The following is a 23,333-nucleotide window of genomic DNA, read 5'->3' as shown; positions in this document are numbered from 1 at the left end:
GGCAGCAGAATTCTAACTTGTGCTTGTAGAATGCTTGAAACATGTCAGTCAGGTCACTATGTAATGGGGAGGGGAGGCCACTGTGACAGGTACACTGGAGTTTTAAAGAGACACATTTTATTTTCAGGATTTTCTCCACATCATGCTCCTGAAAATTAAATATATTATAAGAGGGAACTTTGTGTATACCACAGTAGTAATTCAGGAACTAAACAGAAACTATTCACAACTTACCAGAGCCCCCGGAATTATTGGTTTAACCATATGAGTTCCAGCAACTGGACAATTCAATTCTGGGGTACGTGAACTAGCATAATAAAAAAAAAAACATGTCTAGTGTGAAGTTGCTTAGCACTGACACCATATTATAGCCCTAAATATAAGTATATGTATTAGTTACATAAAAATATATTGAGCCATTCAATTGTAATTTGATCCTCTTTAAGTTTTATACATTTTATAATCAACAGCTTTAGAATCATATTTCCATATTTGCATTGACAAACCTCCACTGAGATAATTCCTAGCATTTTAATATTACAAAGTAACAGAGTAATGCTGCAAATTGTAAATATCCCTCTAAACAGGGGTGCTGGGTATAGGGGGCAGAAGGGACTTCAGACCCTCAATATTGAGGGGGCCGCCACCCCCACCACCGGGTGAGTGCTCATCACCCATATATTGAGGGGGCTGACATCCTCTGTGTGCCCCCGCCCAGGAGCCGGATAGGGACAGGGATGAGCGAAGGCAAAGATCATCCTCCTGCCCCCTAGCCCCCGCCCAGCAGCCCAGGAGGCTGGGACCAGCGAGGGAGAAGATCAATGGGGGGGGGAGTCAACACCCCTGCCTCTAAGCCAAGGAAAATAGGAAAATAAAAGTATGATTATTCATTAATTAAACTATCTACCATGCATTTATTCACATTCTGTTGACCTTGAACAGTATGAGAAACTCCCTGGTATTAAGCAAACCTGAACAGTGCTGCTAATTACTTCGAAAGTTCCATCATACCCAGAATGCAGCTCAGAATGAAGAGGTTTATTGCTTCCCTTCCTATATGCCCAATTAGAATGCTCTTAGATGAAGGAAGAAAATCATTATCTATAGGGGTGACACTGAGTCTATAGGGGTGACACTCAAGAGGGGGGAACAAACAGAAAAGATACTCAAGAAGTCCCCAGACTATAACAAATACAGGAAATCACAGCAAAGTCCAGCAGATGGGACCTCTATCAGTTAAACTGCCTAAGAGAATGTTCAGCTTAACGGATGGATATTGCAACACCCCTTAACAGGTTTGGAGCTGGCAATATTAATTTGACCAATAATAATTGTAACAACTCTGATAAGGTCCTGGACATATTTCCCTCTAAAAATAAAAATGACAACCCCCCCCCCACTTAGAAGGTGACCAAGATACTGATTATTCCATCAATCAGTCAGATCCCAATACTGTAGCAGAAATGATCAACCTGGTCTGCCTACCACAGGAAATACCTGCGAAATCAGATAATATAAGAGACGTTCCCAGTACTTTTGACTCATTTATTCCACTCAGATTTCTAACTCTGACCTATTAGCAGGCCTGACACAAAATCCTGTCACTGAGCGAATCATTCAGATCAGATCCCAGCTTCACAAAGCGGTGCAGGGTTGGCTGGGATCGGAGGAAGCGTGGCTTTTGCACCCTTCTCATGCTGCCCTGCCATGTCTTCACCATCGGGGAGTTGAGCCCTTTCCACACGTTCTTTTTAGGATCAGGAAAAGAAACTGTGGGAACAGCTAAGCCCTTGTATGTCATTCGAGAATGGAGGCAACTACCTGTTGTTGCACCCATAACCTAGGTTTAAGGTGCCATTTATTTATGAATATTTATTGAATTTTATTGAATTTATATATATATATCATGTTATATACCATTGTTCTCCCTCCCCTCCTCTAGACTTCCCTCAACTCCCCTTCTGAGTTATTTAGCTTTATTTATTGTATCCTGCTTTTCTTATATACAAGTTCCCTTATTTCCCTTATCATTTCTCTAAAATATTTGTTACTGAAATAAAGTTTGTGAACTTTTATTTGAACCCTGCCAGTGAATCCAGTCCATTTTGTTGTTTCAGCAAATAGACTAAATGGTTCCCAGACTCTTTTAAGTCCCTTTTGTCATTCTCTCGTAGTTTATCTGTTGGCTTAGCCAATTCTGCATAGTTCATCGATTTTTCTTGCCATTGTTCCTTTGATGGTATTTCTTCCGTCTTCCCATATTGTCCAATCAAGATTCTTGCCGCTGTTGTAGCATACATAAATAGTATCCATTTTTCTTTGGGCAGCTCTTGGTTTGAGATACCTAACAAAAAGGCTTCAGGGTGTTTAATAAAGTTCATTTTGAACATTTTTTTTCAATTCATTATATCTCATTTCCCAGTATTTTTAATACATTTGCATTTCCACAACATATGATAAAATGTTTCTTCTTTTTCCTTACATCTCCAGCATCTGTTGTTTTCTTTCCTAAACATCTTTGCCATTTTCACTAGGAGAATGGAGGCAACTACCTATGTTCAGCTCCTTTCCAACCCTCACTGGCTTTCCAAGAGACTTTCACTGGTCACTCCTGAGTGGCACCACTGGCAGGCAGGAGATGGAGATCCCAGGGTGTTTGATCTCAACTGGGAGAAAGCCTAATTGGAGGCTCCTGAAAAAGCATTATTTCCATCTGCAAGTCACTGTGGAAGAACTGTAACACCAATAACCTCCTGCAAAAGGACTTTTCTTCATCACAGACCTAATCTAACCTTTATCACACAGCTGTGAGGTAACAGGATAGAAATCTCTATGACAAAAGCTTATTATCCAAACCAAGATTATTTAAAGGACAATTTGTGTCATTGAACATGTCAACATTCTAACATTCCTCTCCATGTTTCCATGTGGCAGTTTGTCTTCTGTGTGTATAGCACGCCCATTAACAAATCAAATCAATATTCCACCTGCTCTATGGGTCCGGAAAAATTCTCAGTTCTCCTTGTTAACAAAAAACAAAAGGATTTCAGTACTGGCAAATTCCATTTTCTTTTCTTCTCCACACTCCCGTATTTTTTTCCTGCCTATCCCTCTTACCAACATGCACAGCAGACTGCCTCTGACAGAATGGTTTCTAACTATGTGTAACCCTAGGCTGTTTGCAGAAGGGGCTAATAAGAGGATCATTGAATTTATCACTGCCCAAGTCTCATAACTTTTCAAAGGGGGATATTGTTGTGCTGTAGCCACCATAAGGTGGGGAAACCTTTTCACTGAGTAACCAAGCTTAGTAAGGTAAAGGGACCCCTGACCATTAGGTCCAGTCGTGACCGACTCTGGGGTTGTGGCGCTCATCTTGCATTATTGGCCAAGGGAGCCGGCATATAGCTTCCAGGTCATGTGGCCAGCATGACAAAGCCACTTCTGGCGAACCAGAGTAGCACACAGAAACACTGTTTACCTTCCCGCTGTAGCGGTACCTATTTATCTACTTGCACTTTGACGTGCTTTCGAACTGATAGGTTGGCAGGAGCTGGGACCGAGCAACGGGAGCTCACCCTGTTGCGGGGATTCAAACCGCCAACCTTCTGATCGGCAAGCCCTAGGCTTTGTGGTTTAACCCACAGCGCCACCCATGTCCCTAACCAAGCTTAGTAGGAACGGTCTAATCACTAAAGGGACTGTATTGCCTGAAGAAGGGAGTGTGAGATTAGGGGCCTGAGTCTATACTGTGGGCGAAAGCCCAATAAAGCTGGAGTTAGAATCATAGAATGTAGAGTTGGAAGGGACCACAAGGCTCATCTAATCCAAGCCCCTGGAATGCAGCAATATTTTGCCCAATGTGGGGCTTGAACCCACAACCCTGAGATCAACAGCCTCATGCTCTAATAACTGAGCTAACCCCAGCGTAGACAATATAGCATGTATTGTCTTCAATCGGGGCTCATGTTTGAGCATATTCCCCATGGAGCCACCCCCCCCCCCCGGACAGCCCCACATCTGTGTTACACGTTTTTGCATTCCTTACCTTTTATCATCAATAGAACATAATGCAGAAATTTCCCATTCAGTAAATGCAGGCCCTTCAAAAACTAAACGTATCTAGACAAAGAAAAGATAACTTGGAATCACTCAAGCCCAAAGCTGCCAAAATCACTTTAATCAAATATTGGGAATGCTGGCACAAATTATTGTGTTGATTTCTGCATGAATTGGAATTTAGCAGTGAATTCTCCAGCCTACTTTTGTAAATTTTTGAAAGATATGACAGAGGAATGACCAAATTCTGGGATGTTCCTTGTTACTAGGGATGTGTCATTGTTTCCCACTGCCCCCACCAGACCTCCCTGCCCTTCGCAAGGGAGAAAATTGGGGCAGGCAAAAGTCACTTGACTTTTGTGGTGGGAATGTGTAAAGTTACAGTAACAAGGTGGTTCAAGGTTTGACCCAGTTCTACTTGGCAAATTAGGTCTTAGCCTATGTATGGACAGTAGTCTTAAACATGAAGTACTTACACCAGTTCTTGCAGTAAATAGAATATAATGTCCTACTGCAGTCTCATATCTGAAAAAACAGTAAAAAACAAGGTGCTCATTAACAAAGGCAAAACCCTTCAGAGTTTTTCGATGTTAATGAGCACACGCACACCTCTATACTATACATGCAGCTTGTGATTTAAATATCTTGGCTTCCTTGAGGAACCCTGGTCTGATCAATTAGATATTCATTGCTTCCTCAAAGAATTACTGTATCCAGATGTCTGCTTTATCTGTTGATATCTGTTGGATTTTTTGGCCTGTTTCCCCTGCTCAGGTATGAATTGAATAAAACAACAAAGAAGCAGAAAATATTTGAAGGCCTCTCTGCTGATCTCACATGATAAGGCAGTCCCAGGGATGTCCTGGGAGGACATCCCAGAGACCACTGATCCTTCTCTGAGGGTAGAGAGAGGTCTGTTGTGAGAGTTCCCACACTGCTGTCATGGAAAATTCTATTCCTTGCCTTCCAACCCTACAAGCTCCAGTGTTTGTAGATGCAAAGAGGGTGCATGCTGAGGGCAGTCTGGTGATAGCATGTTTCCAATGAATGGATCCATAGCATTCTCCACCCCCTGACATGCTTCTGAAATAGGGAAAATATATGCTAGCCCTGTGTGCATGCAGTTTCCCTTCCACTGGAAATAACGGGAGGGAATTTGGCTGCAAAAATAAAAACCAGGAATAACAGCAGGAGGGAAAATGCCACTCTGTACTCACTTCTGCCATGCCAGCACAAGTATAACAGAGAACTAACTGGATAAGATGCTTTGCCTGCTTTAGTTCATCTCTGCCAACATGGTAACATGGTTCCATTAATAAACCTATTCACTACAGACAAATAATGTATCTTAGTAAGGAGTCAGGTCCTAACATATCTTAGCAACAAAGATCTCCGAACCTTGCAGAGCGAGTGTATTGTTTGCCAGAGGACCTTCCCTTCACCTAATTTGTCAGCAGCCCTCCATGTCTGAGAGTGGGCACACTGGCTGTGCTCACTTTCACTATGCCCACCACTGGCATGCAACCCTCAGAGGGGATTCCAAATGCGGCTCTCAGACTGAGTAGAGTGAGCAAACCAAGGTAACGGCCCCTGGACGACCGGCTGTCTGTTACTCTTCTTTTCACAAGATGCAACCTGCACTCACCATGAGGGCCGCTCGCTACCCTGAGCCATGACCCCCACCCACCTCCTCGTTTCTCCTCTCGCACCCTTAAACCTGCATCTCTGGCATCCCCTTCCCAACCCGCTCAGCCCCCTGGGCCATCCTTCTCTCCCGCACCTCCACACTGCCCAGCATCCCTTCAACCAGAGGCAGAGCAGCAGGGGCTTGGCCCACACAAGCGGGGACAAAAAGCGCGCCATCAGCGCTGCCGAAAGAACGGCCCCAAACCGCCGTTAGCAACCGACGCTGCCTCGCGCTCGCTCTGCGTCTACCAATAACAGCGCGGATGGCCACACTGGGGCGAGCGAGTAGCGCGCCGTCCCGCCAGCTGAGGCGAGATCCCGGGCGACTGCGTTTCCCAGCATGACCCGCGGTCATTTCACGGCGAGACTGCGAAGTTAGCCGCGCGACACTATGGGCAGCGTAGTTCCTTCTATATATGGACACGAAGCGCCGGCATTTAACATATTATGCAGATGAAGGGGCGGGCCTCCTGACACGCGTAGGAGCAGGATGCCAAAGGGAGGCCGGTAGGCGGCAGCAGGAGCCGGAGAGGGATGCGGCAACTGTGAGGGAAGGCGGGGATGAGGTAGCCGTCGCCGGCGGATTCGGGCGCGCCGCTTCCTCCTCTGCTCCTCGCATGTGCCTTAAGAGCAATACGGGAACCTTCGCCTGCGGGAGCCATGTCTGAAAGCGGCTCCACGCCCGCCGCGGCCGCGGCCGCCACCATCCTCAACGGCGGGGCCGCCTCCCGGCACCCCGGCAACAAAGTGGCCGTGGTGTTGGGGGCACAATGGGGCGACGAGGGCAAAGGGAAAGTGGTGGACTTGCTGGCGCAGGACGCGGACATCGTCTGCAGGTGCCAGGTGAGGAGCCGGGCGGGCCGAGTCACCTTGAACTCTCCCGGAGGCGCACGCGGGGAGGCGACGGGCCGCAGAGAGAGCGAGAGCGGACCCCCCGCGGCTCTTCCCGCCGCCGCCTCGGTTTCTATAGTAACTGCCGCGCTCAGGCCAGGCGCCGCGCATTTTACCCGCCGCCGTCTAACCAGCTGGCCGTCAGGGCGAGCCTCTCCCCTTCGTTCCCCCCATAGCCGGTTCTTCCCGCTTCCTCCATTGTTGTGACTGAGCTGGGCTGCTTCTTCTTTGCAAGCGCCTGGAGCCGCCGAGCCGCCTCCCCACCCTGCTGACGACGGTGCTTTGTGACGGACGGCAGTGGGGAAGGACTGCAGCGACCTGTTCCTCCCTCCCCAGCCCCCGTCTTTCTTTTATCTCTCTACTCTGACGGTTACGGCCATTTCCCGCCGTCCGCTTCTTTTTCTCTTCGGGCAGCCCTGCAGTACAGCAGCGGCAGCTCTTTACTCAGGCTAACGAAATGCAGCGGCGGAAAAGAGGCGGCTGAACGAGCTGCTGGCAAGGCCTTGGCCAGCTCCTTCTCCAGGAGGCTGTTGTCTTCCTTGAGGCTCCATCATGAGTTTACTGGCGGGAGGAGAGGTTAATCTCAGGTGTTCAGCTGTTGTGTTGCCTGCCCAAAATAAGAAACAAACGTCCTCCTGTTTTCTTCACCTCTGTGTGATACTTGATGTCTAAAGCAGGCACCCCCAAACTTCGGCCCTCCAGATGGCCTAAGTTTGGCGATGCCTGGTCTAAAGGCAGAGATCCTGGCTTCTCTCTTTTTCTCCCTCTTCTTATGGTCAATCTGGTATAGCTAATTTCTTCCAAGTACATGGATAATGATGTTTAAATAATACAGGTAATGGTAAGATACTAAATTCAGTTGAAAATTCCTTTTAAAAGGTCTGTTTTCTTTCATTAAGTGATTTTGATGGAAACGGATAATCCGAAGAACAGGTAATGGCCTTGCAGTCTCTATCAGAATTGGAACCGAGACTACCTAGGATCCAAAGTGCACCATGTGCATACCTAAAACTCTGCTTTGCATACACAAAACATGGCTTGTTTTCATCTTACTAATGCAGCCTCTTACCTACACAGTCTTAGGATTCTCCAGTCTTCAGAAGGGCAGGGGAGGGGTGGAGAAAGCAGGAAGCTCAAGAGGTGGTGATGCAAAGTGCCCTGTTGAATCCATAAAAGTTCACACACAATTCTTTGGGTGCTTTGTTTCTAAATTGTAGTCTGTGTATTTCAGAACATGCTCAGGTTAGAAGTGGTTTCTCAATCTTTAACAATGAAATAGGAATTCTGTGCTTAGGAGTTGAAAAAAATCAAAAGGCTTGCCATACCTAGACTACTTAGAAAAAACTAAGGCTGCCATATTGTTGTTTTTAAGAATCTGAATCAACTGCTTTGTACATGACAGTTCTCTTATACAGATGTAAAAAAGAAAGTATGTGCATAATCCTGTGTACATATATTTGCCACAAATACTGATGGGTTGTATTCAGCTAAGTTCTACTCAAAAGTAGATCAACTTGACGTTAATGAACCTACATTAGTCATGGCTGTTTACTCTGAGCAGGACTTACTTTGAATACCTACCACCCCATATTTAGTGTCTTACTTGAAAACTATGGATCTGTCCGCTTTGTTCCCTTTCCCAGATATGCATTCTCCTAGAATGCATTATCCCAAGCTGTAGGGTAGGTAGATGGATGAGATAGAAAGCTACTTTGTACCAAGTCTGACCTTAGCATTGTTGACACTGGTTAATAAGGTGTTTTCAGGAAGCCTTCCTCAGCCTAGCTTTGAAGATACCAGTGATATCTGGCATGCATATGCTGTACCCAGGGGCAGTACGTCCCATTTCGCCACTCAAGGTGCTGCCGCCATCAGTGCCAATTTGGGGGTGAGATTATGCCCAATGTGGTGGTGGCGCTTCTCTGCTTCTGGTAGAGGTGGCAAGGCACCCAGGCTGCGGTGTTACTCTGCCTAGTGGCCGGGCCGGCTCTGGCTCTACCACTGAACTATGGCCCTTCTTTTCAGGTGGAAATCTATCACCTGACTATCCTGGGTTATTAACAACAGTATCCAATAATGTAAATTCACCCTATTTTACTATGGCCTGAAAATCTGGAGGAGTGACGGCTTAGGCTGCAACCCCTTTACTCTAAGTGAGAAAATGGGACTACAGTAAATTGTAAATTATGCCTGACTATATTTATTTCCCTGTGTTTATGTACTTGTTGACCAGATCTTACCAGATCTGTTGAAGCCAATAAGAAGCTACATTAAGGCAGATGAAGCAACATTTTGAAAAGTGAGTTGCTGACCCATGCTCTTCTCTAAAAGATAATATGTTTGTGTAGTCAGGGCCTTCTCAAGCAGCTTTGCCGCGCAGTGCCCTCCTGCTGGCCCTGGCGCCCCGCACCACCGAGACTACCCCTAGAGCCGGGCCTGTGTGTAGTTTAACTAGGACTTAAGAGTTGGGGGGACAGGGAAGCACCAATCTTTCTGTGTGATTCTTGAGAACTACCAGTCCTAAAGTTCCTTGTGTATTGACTGGTGGGAGAGACAAAACACCACAATAATTGCTGACATTGATCCGAGGGACAATGAAAGCCAGTGTTGCTGGTAGGATTAATGGGCCCCAAATATATGTGAATAAATGTCCACTTAATATGCTACGGTTCAGTTACATGTCATTAGTATTATTAAATTTATTACCCTTCACCAGAAGAGTTACAGCAATTTAAAATTCAGAATTATAAACATTTGGAACCAATTACAGAATAGGTCCGGTACTGAAAACACACACCTTGGGTGTTAAAGGCCAGGGTAAAGAGGTACATCTTCAACATTTGCTGAAAGCTGTAAAAGAAAGCAGATGCACCTCTGGGGGAAAGAATTCCATCACTTAGGGGCTGCCACAGAGCATGCCTTTTCTCACCCCCAACTTCTGAGGGAAGAACTACCTAGATGCCGCTCTCTGCAGATCTTCACAAGGGGGCGGGAGCCTGTAGAGGAAACAGTCCTTCACATACCGTATTTGAAGTCATTTGTAGTATTAACCTAGCATGAAAACAAACAAACTGGTAGCCCAGAAACAACTGTTTTAGAACATGGTAACACAGACAATAATCTGCCTGCTGCATTTTGAACCCATTGAAGTTTCTGAGTTTTCCTCAAGGGCAGCCCTCATAAAGATACCGTGTTTCTCCAAAAAAAAAGGAGACATACCCCCAAAATAAGCCATAACCCGAAAATAAGCCATACCCTGAAAATTAGCCATAGTGATAGGCAGTTTAACCTTGTAGGTTAAACTGTACCATATTTAATAAAAAAATGAGACATCCCCGGAAAATAAGCCACCGTGGGGTTTTTTTTATTATAGGAAAAATAAATATAAGACGGTGTCTTATTTTTGGAGAAACACGGTATCTTTTGCAAACTGTCAGTGACTGGCAGAAGCTGAAAAAAAAATAGCAAGTCTTAACATTTATAAAAAGCTGCACTGTTAGGTAAAGGTAAAGGGACCCCTGACCATTAGGTCCAGTCGTGACCGACTCTGGGGTTGCGGCGCTCATCTCGTGTTATTGGCCAAGGGAGCCGACGTACAGCTTCCAAGTCATGTGGCCAGCATGACAAAGCTGCTTCTGGCAAACCAGAGCAGCACACAGAAACACCGTTTACATTCCCGCTGTAGCGGTACCTACTGTATTTATCTACTTGCACTTTGACATGCTTTCAAACTGCTAGATTGGCAGGAGCTGGGACCGAGCAACGGGAGCTCACCCCATCGCAGGGATTTGAACCGCCGACCTTCTCATCGGCAAGCCCTAGGCTCAGTGGTTTAACCCACAGCGCCACCCACGTCCCTGAACTGTTAGCTACTTTGGGGCAAAAACAGTTAAGATCCTGGCTTTTTATCTGTCTAGCATGAACTTGCAAGATAAATAAGGTTTGAGAAATAACCCATGAAAAATACTAGAAAAATAAAATTTTCAAGTAAATTGATCACTTGAGAAAGAAGGGAAAAGATTGAAAGGCTAATACACTTTTGTTAGGACAACCAAAAAGTGTAAAATGGTTGGCAAACTTTGTAGAACACTTCTTCATGTTGAATGTTAAGGGCATAAGAAAAGCCGGAATTCGAGCAAAGGCCTATCTAGTCCAAGTATTCTGTTCTCACAGGATTCTGTTTTGCAACAACATTGGAAGACCACAAGTTCCCACCTCTGGCTTCAATAATAGTCCTATTCACAGAAATCTGATAGTAAAACCTTAACAATTCTCATCCCAGTTTGTTCTATTAAAATGGTGGTTTCCAATGCCTGCTTTTGATGGAACAACTTTCAGATAAGGAGAAAGCAAATTAGATTATTTGCTGAAGTGATAACATATTGCCAGTGTTACAATACAGTACAGCATATGCTGCACGTTGTTTTTTTGTTTGCTTGAAATGAAAATGTATAAATGTGTACATTTGATAATCTGGTCATAAAGTGTGTCTAAAAATCAGTGTGGTGAGTCTGATTTCTACTGAAGTGCAATTAAAGGCTAAACGTTGAAGTCTGTTTAACTGTTGAAATAGGGAAAAAGAACCACACATCAGTTTCTCATTGAGCAACATTCTGTGTTTTCTTACACAGATCACATACTACCAAGTCATCGGCTATATTACTTCATAAGCATATTTTTTCTCCTATTCATCTTTACAGAACCATTGCACCTTAGGCTATGAGGGGTTATTAGCATTAGGAACAAGTAGAGTAGAGATGTGAAGGCCTGGAAAAATTGCAGGCAAGCGGTGGGTTTAAAAAAATCTGTCTGCCCTGCCCCCAACCACCACATCTCTAACCCTGAGCATCTCTTCATATTATGCTTTGCTTGTTTGCAGCCATCATTGGAAAGAAATGATAGCTGTTGCATTTGTGTATATAATGGGCAAATTGTAATTTGGACAGAGTTGGATGCCACAGAACAAGTCCAATGGAGCGCTGTTTGATCCTTCTGTACTGGATTGGTTTCAATTAATGTGGTCTGAGGATGTGGCAAGCTGATTGGAAAATATGCAACTACCGTAACCACCTGCCCCTTTCACCTTTGACTGTCTTGGCTTCTTGGACTTAGCTATAGGGGGTTGATTAGGTGTGTCTGAGAATTAATGCTTCCCTGGAGGAGAGCAAGTAGTACCCGCCTTGAAGTGGTGCATTAAAAAGTGGTCTTTAAATAGACCTCCCTGCAGTCAGATGTGTTGGACAACTATCACCCAGTAGCAAATATCCCCTCTTTGGGCAAGGTGCTTGAGAGTGTTGTGGCACAGCTTCAGATATGTTTGGGAGAAAGAGATGGCTTGGATCCATTCCAGTCTGGCTTCAGGCCCAGTCATAGCAATGAAACTGGCTGATGACATTTAGTTGCAGAGATGTGGGAAGTGCAACCCTTCTTGTTCTTCCTGATCTCAGTGGCCTTGATACTGTTGACCATGGTATTCTTCTGGAGCTTCTCAGGCAGGTTGGAGTTGAAGGCACTGTTCTTCAGTAGCTCTGCTCTTACCTCCAGGAATAGTTTCAAAAAAAGTTGTTCTGTGGTGTCCTGCAGGGTTTCATCTTGTCCCACATGCCCTTGAAGAAACATCAACTGGTCCAAAATGCAAAGGCCAAACCACTTGTTGGAGTTCCATTTATAACTCATATAATTCCTATTTTAAAACACCTACATTGGTTGCCAGTTCATTTTTATACATCATTTAGGGTGCTCACACTAGAGTTTAAAGCCTTAAATGACTTAGGCCCCAAATATCTGAACAGCTGCCTCCTCCTCAACAGACACACTCTGGTGTTAAGATCAGAACACTGGGCCCTCTCGGTAGTTCTTCTGCCCCCAAAAGCTGAGGTGGTGAGGTACCCTGAGAAAAAGCATTCTCTGTGGCAGCCACCCACAGAGGGGTTTGTGGCACCTTCATTTTGCAGATTTTATCATACGCGTAACCTGATCTTTGACTTTTTGTCTCTATCATCCTACCTATCTACTTATCTATATAGGATCCAAAGCTGGGGTATAAATAATAAATTATTATTATTATTATTAAACACTTGCCTATGTTCATATAAAGTAGATGGGTGGACAAAAATTATCAGGTGCCAAAGACTTAGTGAATTGGGCAGACTGCCTCATGAGTAAGCATGCTTTATTTCTGTGACATCAGAGGAACTGGCTTTGAAGTCCAGTTGCTTTCAAATTAGCATGTGAGCATGGGAAAATATGAGGTTTCTTTTTAAAATAATTTCTTTTTTTAATAAAAAAGTGTGTTAATTTGATTTGAAGTATGCCTCCAACAGTGTGCAGAACTGGTGCATGGTTTTCTGCTGCACTGAACCAATGTGGTTATATGTTCTTAAGTGGAATCAGTTGCCATCTTCATGCACCACTTTAACTTTCTCAGGTTGTTAAATTATGAGCCTCAACTGTAGTTTTCATTGGTGTTTCTTTTTTGGAAAAATTACCTTAATTTGTATAGGAAAATTATCAAACTTGTGAAAAGTAATTTTCATTTTTCATTGGAAAATGGTCTGATGCCAGTGATTTAAATTATCAGGCTTATTTTCCTTGTATCTAATAAATGAAAGCAACAATTTCACAACTGCCAGGTTTGCCTAATTTTTATGTGCAATTAACATCCATTCATTTTTGCTAATGAACTTAGGAAATGGGAAAAGCTCGTCATCACGGGTAGCATTATGCAGTCGTTTGAGGGTGAAACAGATCCAATAGCTCACATTAATCCATTTGCTAATCACATTCTCCTTGTATGAGCTATGTGGCTCAGGGTCCCTTCAAAACTGATACAAATATCACAGATTTGGAGTGATCAGACTGCTCAGCTGGATAGGATACCATTACAGTATCTTAAGTTAAAAATAGAAATGATTTTAATTCTAAACACTTTTGTGTAAACTAACAAACAAACTTCTTTTCTTAGGTAGTTTACTTCTAGGTATCCTAAGGGCTTCCAATGTGTAGATTTTTTTCTTTTATGAGTCCCAGTGATTACATCTGCAGTTTTTTAAAAAGCCTCTCTTTCTACCTGTCAGATTATTTGATCATATATGATTGCAAACAACAGTGTAGTGGTAAAATAATCTTTGTAATGTACCATGCCAGAAATCAACAGGCTTTCTTGCAGTAAAGTGTTAATTTGTTAAAATATTATCTCATTTTTCCTTTGACATGTTTACTTAACTAGACAGCATGCATAGCAGTTAAGATACTTTAGGATTATCAGCTTGTGGTCAGGGATTGCATTCATGTCTGAAACATTATCTGAGCAATTGGCAATTCTTTTTTTAAAAATTGTTTCTTCCATAACTGCAGTCTATTTTGTGTATAAAACTTCACTGTTTTTCTGCAAATGGTGTGAAGGGAATATATTGAACCCCAAGGCATCTAGACTTTTGCTTCTTCTGGTGCCCCTTCATCTGCCAACAGAGGCTATGAGGGATGTTAGCAGCAGCCCAGTGAAGAAGCGGCAGCTTTGAGGGATGTAACATCTAGTTGACTCAGCAGGTTTCAGAAGTGAGTGGAAGTTGGAACATGAAAGAGATGGGGGGAACATATTTACATATTTAACCAATCTTAGTAACTATTATCTATTTCATAGTGTTTTAATTATTTTTAAATGTTATGTTGCCTTAAGTGGTCATGACATAAGCCTGGGGTCTCCAAACTTACCGGGCTTTGGGCCGGTGCCTGCAGCGCCGATCGTGCGGCGGACTGGAGGGCAGGGGAGTGCGCGCCCATACACGTGTGCACACGCTATTTCTGGCACACTTCCGGATTGCAGGAGCACTGGAAATAGCTGGTGCGCATGTGCACGGGCCTTCTCCGACCCGGAAATGCGCCGGAAATGATGCTTGTGCATGCGCGCAATCTATTTCTGATGCTCCTGTGACCTGGAAGTGGGCAGACGCACCATGCCACGCTGGTAAGAGCGGGCGGCGGCAGCGGAGTGTGTGTGTGTGCCACGGGCTGGATAAATGATCCCTTTGGGCCGTATCCGGCCCGCAGGCTGTAGTCTGGGGATGCCTGGCATAAGCACTACAAGTAAAATAAATAAATGGGTTTCTAATCATTCTGAGATAGGATTTAGAATTTGGCTGCTTGGGAAAACCTGGATTTAAAGCTTGTTCTGAAGTCTGATCCTGTTCCATTTCATGGAAAATACTCTTAACTTTTTCAACAGAAATTTACTAAGAGAGTGTAGTTGTGATCCATAGGCTTGGCTAAGATTTCACATGTGTCCTTTCAGCTGCAGCCTTCAGGAGACTTGATACTTAGTATATCCATAATAAGCGTAGCTAATGTGATTTATAGATGTGCATGGTTGAAGTTGCGGTGCAGCTCATACTAGAATAGTTATAGTGCTCCTCTGGATTTGACACATGTTATGCAGCCTGTCATTTCTACTCCTCTTCTAACTATTTACTATATTAGGCTGCTTATGTGGGAATGTAGAGACCAGGGGACCGAAAGGATTCTAGAATGTTGCCTAAGACTCTGCTAGTTTTGATGCTGTGTGATTGTTTTCCACATGGCTATCATAATTATTTGTCTGGGAGCATAGTTTGAGCAGCGGTTGGTGGGTGACATTGGTGGCGGACTTGTCTTTCCCCTTCTCCTCCTCTACTGTGTGCACTCCGAAAATCTAAATGCAACTCATTGGCCCAGTTTGCATGCCACATTAAACCATAGTTAAAATAAGCTATGATTTAATGTGAAGAATCAGTGTGCTTCTGCCCATTGCTGAAATCTCAGGCACCTGTGTCAGGGAGAAAAGTACCCACAGTCTTGTTTGCTTGGGGAAACCCACATTCACATGTGACAACAAGACAGAGAGTTGTTTCCTCCCTGACATGGCAGCAGTTGGAATGGAGGAGCAGGGGCGAACTTTGATCTTTCAGAATTTAGTGGCGCCCTCTGCAAGGCCAAAATTTGGCACCCCATGCATCTCACCTTCTGTTCTGCTCAATTCACTATGTCATAGTTGCAATGCTTTGCAGCGGCCACTATGCTAGGTGGCCAGTGTGGCAGAATCTGTCACACTGCCCTAAATCCGTCTCTGGAAGAAGGAATAAAAGTTCCATTATTTCAGTAGCATGCACTAGCTTATTTTAATGCTGCTCTGAGCCCCAAGAAGGAAGTGCAGGATAAAAATTCATTAAACAAATAACTATTAATAGGAAGTACAAGCATGTTGGCTTGCAAAATTCTTGAGGGAAATCCATATCCCAAAAAACCACTTTAGAGGAGTAGAGAGGATCTGCTTCCATTTGCCCACACATGGTAATTGAGGCAGGGATTTTAGCCCCATGCAACTGCTCAGAAAAAGTAATTTCTGAATGAATTTGTTCCTGTAATTTATACCTCTTTTTCTAACAGGTACATTCAAGGCAGCTCAACACAGTATCTGCGAAACTCTTTCTGTGACAGAAGCAAGTGCACACATGCCAACTCTTATTTAAGCTAGTATTTGGAGTGGGGAAGGCAGGCAGATTCCCTTCCCCAAATGTAAGATTTTTAAAGAGATCCTTGTTTCCCAGGAACCCATTCTGGCTTTCTTCTTGCTGCATGTGCCCAGTGTGGTTCGATGCCGGAGACCCACTTTACTAAAGGGAGATAATACTGGAGACTGATTCCCCACCCCACCACTCCCACCCCAGAAGTTGAATGTATGAAATGCCTGCACAGTTTCAAGTAGCTCAAACTATTCATCAGCAAGAGAAACTGGTATATTAGGTTACTGCTAGGAAAGAAGTTCAAGTAAGGACATGAACTTTGTAGCTTTTTTGGATGAGCAACTCTAGAGAGACTTGAGAAACATTTCTTATTCTTGAATGTAAGAAATAGAACATTTCTTATTTGTATAAAATGTTTTCAATTTTAAAAGATAATATGGGATCAAATGATAGCATTACAAATTCAGATCAATGTTGTTTAAACTTGGAATCCAAAGTTAGTCTTTTTGAGATTCCTGAAAATAACATTGGTATTGATTTACTGTCTAGGCACTGATACAGTATAAGGGATTCCTGATCACTAATTTCCTTAAGAAAGGGATGCTTGTGGAATTCCCTCCCCACAGAGGCGTGGCTGTTACTTTCATTTACTGTTGTTGTTGTTGTTGTTGTTGTTGTTGTTGTTGTTGTTAAATTTCTATGCTGCCCTTCAGCCAAGGGTCACAGGGCTGTTTACAATATGGTTTTCATTGTATGCCGCCCTTTGAAATTTGAGATGATTTCTATGTTCAGCATTAGAAATGCAGATATATAAGCTAGGCACCAAATAGCTGTTTAAACCAAGGTTACAGTTGCCAAAATGGAGTGTCTAGTTTCCATTTTGGGGCAAGACAGTATCATGTCTTACAAGAACAGCATAGGCAGGAGAGCTGCATGATGGATGAGCTTTGGACGCTGTTCTTATCATTTAGTCCTTATGGTTGCAGAGATAACATGGTTGCAGAGATAACCTACCAATGCACATAGGCCAAATATAGTTTTCTAATTTTGAATCTAATGTTTTGCAGAAGGCTTTGCTCTGTATACATTTCTTAAACTTCAAAGTTCTTCCAGATCAAATAAAACCTAAATTGTTTTAAAGGGTTGTTGTTGTTTAGTCGTGTCCTACTCTTCATGACCCCATGGACCAAAGCACGCCAGGCACCCCTGTCTTCCACTGCCTCTCGCAGTTTGGTCAGACTCATGTTGGTGGCTTCGAGAACACTGTCCAACCATCTCGTCCTCTGTCGTCCCCTTCTCCTTGTGGCCTCAATCTTTCCCAACATCAGGGTCTTTTCCAGGGAGTTTTAAAGGGTATAGAACTCCTAATAAGTCTGAATTCACTATATGTGGTTGTCAGGGGAGGCTGGAGCTTTACAAGGCTTATCATTTCCTGTTTTGTGAAGGTGCCATTGTGGAAATTTTGGTAGTGATGTGTGAATACTATTCTTTCTCTCCTTCCAGTTTTGATGTTGTCTCCTCTCTTAGACACCCTATAAATAAGCCATTTAAGGTCTCTGAGAGACCTGTGGCTTTGCTACTCCACAGCCCAGGATAAAAGTGGAAACTAAAGATGTAAAACTACTGGAATGAAGAAGTTAGTTTTCCATGGTGTAGGATGGGTAGGCAAATATTGGGAATCAATAAAGCATCCTCTTTCTGTGAGGACTCCTGCTTACATAACAAAACTTTCCTTCCCTCTGCTCTCCCTACCCCCCACCTCAGTCCGCTCTGGATACTTAGGGAAAGTCCAGAACATATTTGCGAGGGGTGCATGGGGAGGAGGTAAAATGGACAGGAAGTATTCCGTGGCAGAGCAACATGCTGCAGCTCCCGGAGCGGAGAACAGGCGGGGTGTGGCTGGTACGTGTCCTGGGGGCGTGGCGCATTGCCTGCGGGGGTGTGACACTCGGCACGTTGACGGACGGAGCGGGGGCGTGGCATGTGTCCCAAGGTTGCGCGGCATGTGGTGCGTGTCCCAGGAGGGCATGGCACATGTCCTGGGGGGCAGCAATGGCACTTTCCCCCCAAACGGTACCCAGTGCGGTGCGCTTCCCCCCTCCGTATGGCAGTGGAAGTATTACTGCATGAATAGAAACCCTTGCACGAGTGTGACAACTTCAATGGACACAACTCATTGAAATTTACCCACTATTCTTTTGACTTTAGTTAAGAATATGAAGTAACATAGGGTGGAATTATAAAAGTTTGTAGAGAACACCACCCTTCTTTTCTAAACTCATGTATAGGACCCCCTTCTAATTCTCATGTGGTGATTAAAAAGGTGATTCTAAATTTCTAGATGTATGAAAAAGATAAGATAGGCATGGCAAATGAATTAATGGTTTAGTCTGCCAATAGGATGCTTTATGAATCTCTTGAACTTTTAAGGCATGACAGAAATGGCATGCTAGACCTCTATAAATATTGGCACTGTGGACTACTGCAAGGTAAATCTTGTCAGAAAAAATATGCCCAGTATGTTCACATAACTGGAAGGCTGTGCTTGCATATTTTTCTAGCTATTCAACCACGAACTTCACTGAACATTCTGTGTGTTTCTTGCACAGCACAGTTAAACTGGCTTAATTTTTTTAAAAAAAGCATTGTCCTCTTTTGTTAATTAGATAATAGAGTACAATCCTTAACTCTGAGTGAGTTTAGGATTGTACTCTATTATCTAATTAACAAAAGAGGACTATGTGCTCTTATCATTCCATTGAACACAATGAATTTCCTTCTAAACAAGAATGCTTAAAATTGCACTGTGTGACCCTTGTTCTGTGCTCACTTACCTGTGAATAAATCCCATTGAAAGCACCAGGACTTAGGAGGCACACATAGGGCTGTCCAATTATTTGCTCCAAATTATTAGTATTCCTGTGTTAAAATAATCATCCTTGTACTGGTTTACCTGTGCATTAGAATTGGTTACGAAATGGTAAAGTTTGGTTACTAATTCAGTAATGACTCCTTCAGCTACCACCTGTAAAGTCTCTGCAGCCCCCTTCTTCTTGAGGGGGCGATAGTGCTTGTGCTTTTTCTTTGAAAAATACATAATGCTGAAAGAAGTGCCAAGTGTGCTTCAGTTCAACACAACAGTGGAAATGTAGGGAAAGTGTTCCTCATTTCCTCTTTCATTTCTGTATGGTTTTTAAACCTCAGAACAACACTTGAGCAAATGAACAGAAAACTGGGAGAAATGATAACTATCTGGGTGGGAGACTGCAAAAGGAAAGTAGAATTACTGGCAGGAAGCAGGAGGGGGCTGGAAGTTGGATGACACAGGAGTTGGGGAAGAGAGGCTGGAGTAAGAAAGAGGAAAGGAGAAAGAAGAATATGAAAAACCAACGTGCGCTTTCTTTGGCACACACACTCAGGTTGGAGCCAGTAAAATGGATTCTCCTGAAAATGTGACAATTTTCTTTCAGTTGACTGAACAAAAAAAAATAAGAAACCTAGTATTTGCCAGTGCTGCCATGCCAGAAAACATGGATCCAAGGCGTGGGTTCTCATAATTTTTACAAGGAATATCTTCCAAAATCAAAATCACACTGCAGAAGTTGTGAATTTTCTTTGTGGCACTTTTGTCAATTCAAGTGGATTCATTTTAATTTGCTTGGTGCTTTGAGTTTTTGGGGTTTTTTTACAATCAAGCGGTGTATAAATTTTATGAGATATAAATATATTAAAATATAGTTAACATAACACACTGGTTCTGAACTAGTGTTTCAATATGACAGTTTATTAAAATACTAGCTGTACCTGGCCACGCGTTGCTGTGGCTCAGTCATGGGCCTCCTCCACTCAGCGTCCCCGTTCCCCACCCCAGCTGCATGACGTTGAGACACCCCTGTCTCTGGTCCCCCCGCCGTGTGAAGTCATCTTCCTCCCGCGTGACGGCACCCTGAGTGCTCTCTCTCCCCCCCCCCTTCGCACATGGGTTCTGGCAAATCCCCCCACCCATTTATCCTCCCGTAAGGCATGGGCCTCCTCCACTGTGTCCCCGTTCCCCACCCCGGCCGCACACCCCTGTCTCTGGTCCTCCTGCCACGTGACGTCACCTTCCTTCCGCGTGAGGGCACCTGCCACCACAACACATTCCTCCTCCCCAAAGGCATGGCCCACCTCCACTCAGTGCCCCCATTCCTTACCCTAGCCCCGCACCACACCCCGGACGTCACGACACCTCTATCTCTGTGGTCCCTCCCATCTCTCTGGTCATCTTCCCTCCAGCTCTCTATGCTCATCTCTGGTCATCTTCCACCCGTGTGATGGCACCCATCAACCCGACCCCCCCTCCCACCCACACACCCCATGTGCATCTTGGGCCTGGCCTGCTCCCCTGGCTGTGTTATGCTAGGCAATGCCATGCTATTGTCATGTCACAGATAGTCTGCAGCCAATGGCAGCAGCTGATGCATCCTCAGTTGTGCTGCTTTGACATGTTTTTCTAGAAAACATGTTCTAAATTGTCACAGGTGTGACACCTGTCCAATCTAAGTATATACAAACATTTGCGTATTCAAATGTGATGTTGTGTCCAAATTTCTTTTTTTTAAATCAATTTTTATTAAATTTTCACTTACAAATCAATCATATCAAACCAATTATTCCAAATTATACAAATATATATCTATTAAACCAAATATTATGCCAAATTATAAAAATTTTGCTTCCCCATGCTTCAAATTCTGAGGGTTCTGAATATTGATAGTTGCTGCCATTCTAATCAAAGTTCCAAGTTCTTTCCAGTCATTTTAATCCAACAGTCCAGATTTTTTCTAACAGTTCTAATAATATTGTTCTCTTCCTCTTATCACAGCCTCTGAAATGTTTTCAAGTGAGATTTACCACAAAGCCTATGTTTCTGTGAGGATTTTTCTGTCCAGCTTCCCCATGAGTCCTTGCATTCTTTTTCCAGACTGGAATGTTTTCCAAGCCCCACCAACTGTTTATCACGGACAGACGCCATCTTAAAGATCCAATAAATCATAATTCCTCTGGTTGCAGATTCGCAGTCTTTCTGGGCAGGGTCAGCCAAATCCAGATATTAACACACATCTTATGACAAACCCATGGCTCCCCCCGCCCCTTGACTGCTCTCCACTCCCTGGCCTTCATTTTTAGCAAGCTCAATTAAAAGTGCGGCACAAGTCGTAAATCTTCTTAAAACTGTCCACAAAGAATTTTAACAAGCTCCAGTTGTTGATGTAACCACCTTAGGGAAGCTTTCATCTTACAGGCTTATCTAAGCAAATTCAAATACTCTATTGTATATATTTCAATGTCCACACAGTTTATATTTTTATAACTTCTCGCTTGTTCTAGGTACTTTAGACAGTCCATCCAGGGAAGGTGTTAAGTGTAATCTTGAAACATAAAAATAAAAGAGTTCCCTTTCTGTTCGGTCCATACAGTACTGTATTCTTTAATACAGTATTTCCTTGACTCTCTTGTGTCTCAACGGCTGAATTTTCTGGCAGTATCCTCCTCCTCTTCATTTGAAGCATGTCCATGAATTTAAATACAATTATTCCTCTTAAATCATGGACTTGTGCACGAACAGGGTGGCCTCCAGGAGTTCTGGCCCCCACAGGTGCTCGGCCCAGGCCCCCCCACCTCCCCCGAAGGGTCGGAGTGGGTTAAGGGGCATCAGCGGGCCAGCGGCCCCTCCCGGCATCCTAGGAGGGTAGGGAGACTGCCTACTCCCCAAGCAGCCGCCAAATTTCCCTGTGGAGTCGGGAGAGATGTTACGGGTCAGCCATTTCTCCCGACGAGCACGAGCGGAAGCCATGTTGTGTCCAAATTTCAACACAATCAGTCAAGCGGTTTCGGAGAAAAGTGGAAACACACAAACATGGCCTTTTTACATTTATATATATATAGATGAATGCTTTAGGAGTAATGAGGTATTTCATTGGTCAAAACAACTGACTGCAGATGACACACATAGTGAAGCTTAGTTTTTGCATTTATTTAAGTGAGATGAGCGCCGCAACCCCAGAGTCGTCCGCGACTGGAACTAACGGTTTATTTATAAATAGTTTTTGCATTGTGAATTTGATTGAACAGCTATGGGTGTATTTGTAAATGAAAATACATCTTGGAAGCAAGTTTAAATCACTGACCAATCAACTGTCAATACATTCAAGACTGTTAGTAACAGGTTTGAGATTTGTTGTTTATGTTGTCAAGTTAAGCAAAAAGTAGCTTGACTTGGTTTTATTCCAAGTAACAGACAAGAACAACATGTATGAAAGGCTTGATAGTTCAATCTAATGTGAGCTCTTAATAACTATTTTAAGAAAAAAATGAAGAATAATAAATCCTATCTTACCTCCAGGGAGGCAACAATGCTGGGCATACTGTCGTGGTAGATTCTGTGGAATATGATTTCCATCTCTTACCCAGTGGTATCATCAATCCAAAAGTTACGGCTTTTATTGGTAAGTGCTATTTTTCAAAATATACTGTACCTCTACAGTTTGAAGTCTTTTTTTAAAATAATTGTTTTATTGAAAAATTTTCAAATATAAAGCAGTAAGTGATACATAAAGAGAAAAAACAAAACACACAACTGTGTAAAGGAAAAAATATATGAATATATATTTAAATACCCTAACCCATACATTATTTTATAAATTTGATATTATTATCCTAATACTAATGTAAATATTAATAGCCTACTACATTTTGTATAAATTTGTTCCAAATATTCTTGTATTTATCCAAGCAGAGTCTATGTCTGTAAGCAGTGTGTTCATAGGTTGCAAGCCTTTTCATATGATCAGTCCACTGATTAAAGGAGATCATGTCTTTGTTTTTCCAGTTCATCAATATCAGCCTCTTGGCTACCATTAGAGTGCGTAAAATCCATTTTTGTTGTCCAGTTGTTAACCCCTATATCAGGTCCCTACTGCCCACTAGTGGGCGTTTCAGGATTCTAGGTGGGCGGTAGGGGGTTCTACGGCACAAGCTGAATCCTCCTTCCATTGAGCGCTGGTGGGTGCCCTCCAAAGTTGACATCCTTGCCCTCCTCCCAGTATTTTATTCAAGTTGGCACCCCTGCTTACTTGGAAGGGTAGGGTCACATCCAGAAGAGTTTAGTCTGATAATCTAGTCCAGGGATAGTCAACCTTTTTATACCTACCACCCACT

General features: G+C 43.4%; 2 protein-coding genes across 3 annotated transcripts in view; one reads left to right on the top strand and one right to left on the bottom strand.

The window, feature by feature from the left end:
* Positions 1 to 6,054, bottom strand: part of CATSPERE (catsper channel auxiliary subunit epsilon) — a 62,955-nt gene extending 56,901 nt beyond the window's left edge. The window contains exons 1-4 of the mRNA XM_088666489.1: positions 5,840 to 6,054; positions 4,536 to 4,584; positions 4,049 to 4,122; positions 235 to 307 (exon numbers count right to left, since the gene is read on the bottom strand). Coding sequence (XP_088522615.1) covers positions 235 to 307; positions 4,049 to 4,122; positions 4,536 to 4,584; positions 5,840 to 5,922 — 279 coding nt within the window. The 5' untranslated portion in view covers positions 5,923 to 6,054. The remainder of the gene's footprint in view (positions 1 to 234; positions 308 to 4,048; positions 4,123 to 4,535; positions 4,585 to 5,839) is intronic.
* A 163-nt stretch (positions 6,055 to 6,217) lies between these two features.
* ADSS2 (adenylosuccinate synthase 2) overlaps positions 6,218 to 23,333 on the top strand; it is a 35,614-nt gene continuing 18,498 nt past the window's right edge. For both annotated transcript variants that reach the window (XM_035108346.3, XM_035108344.3), the window contains exons 1-2: positions 6,218 to 6,588; positions 22,519 to 22,621. In XM_035108346.3, the coding sequence (XP_034964237.1) occupies positions 6,406 to 6,588; positions 22,519 to 22,621 (286 nt within the window). In that variant the 5' untranslated portion in view covers positions 6,218 to 6,405. The remainder of the gene's footprint in view (positions 6,589 to 22,518; positions 22,622 to 23,333) is intronic.

This window comes from Zootoca vivipara, chromosome 3, assembly GCF_965207765.1.
Source record: "Zootoca vivipara chromosome 3, rZooViv2.hap1.1, whole genome shotgun sequence".
NCBI lineage: Eukaryota > Metazoa > Chordata > Lepidosauria > Squamata > Lacertidae > Zootoca > Zootoca vivipara.
This window is presented reverse-complemented; position numbering and strand designations above follow the sequence as displayed.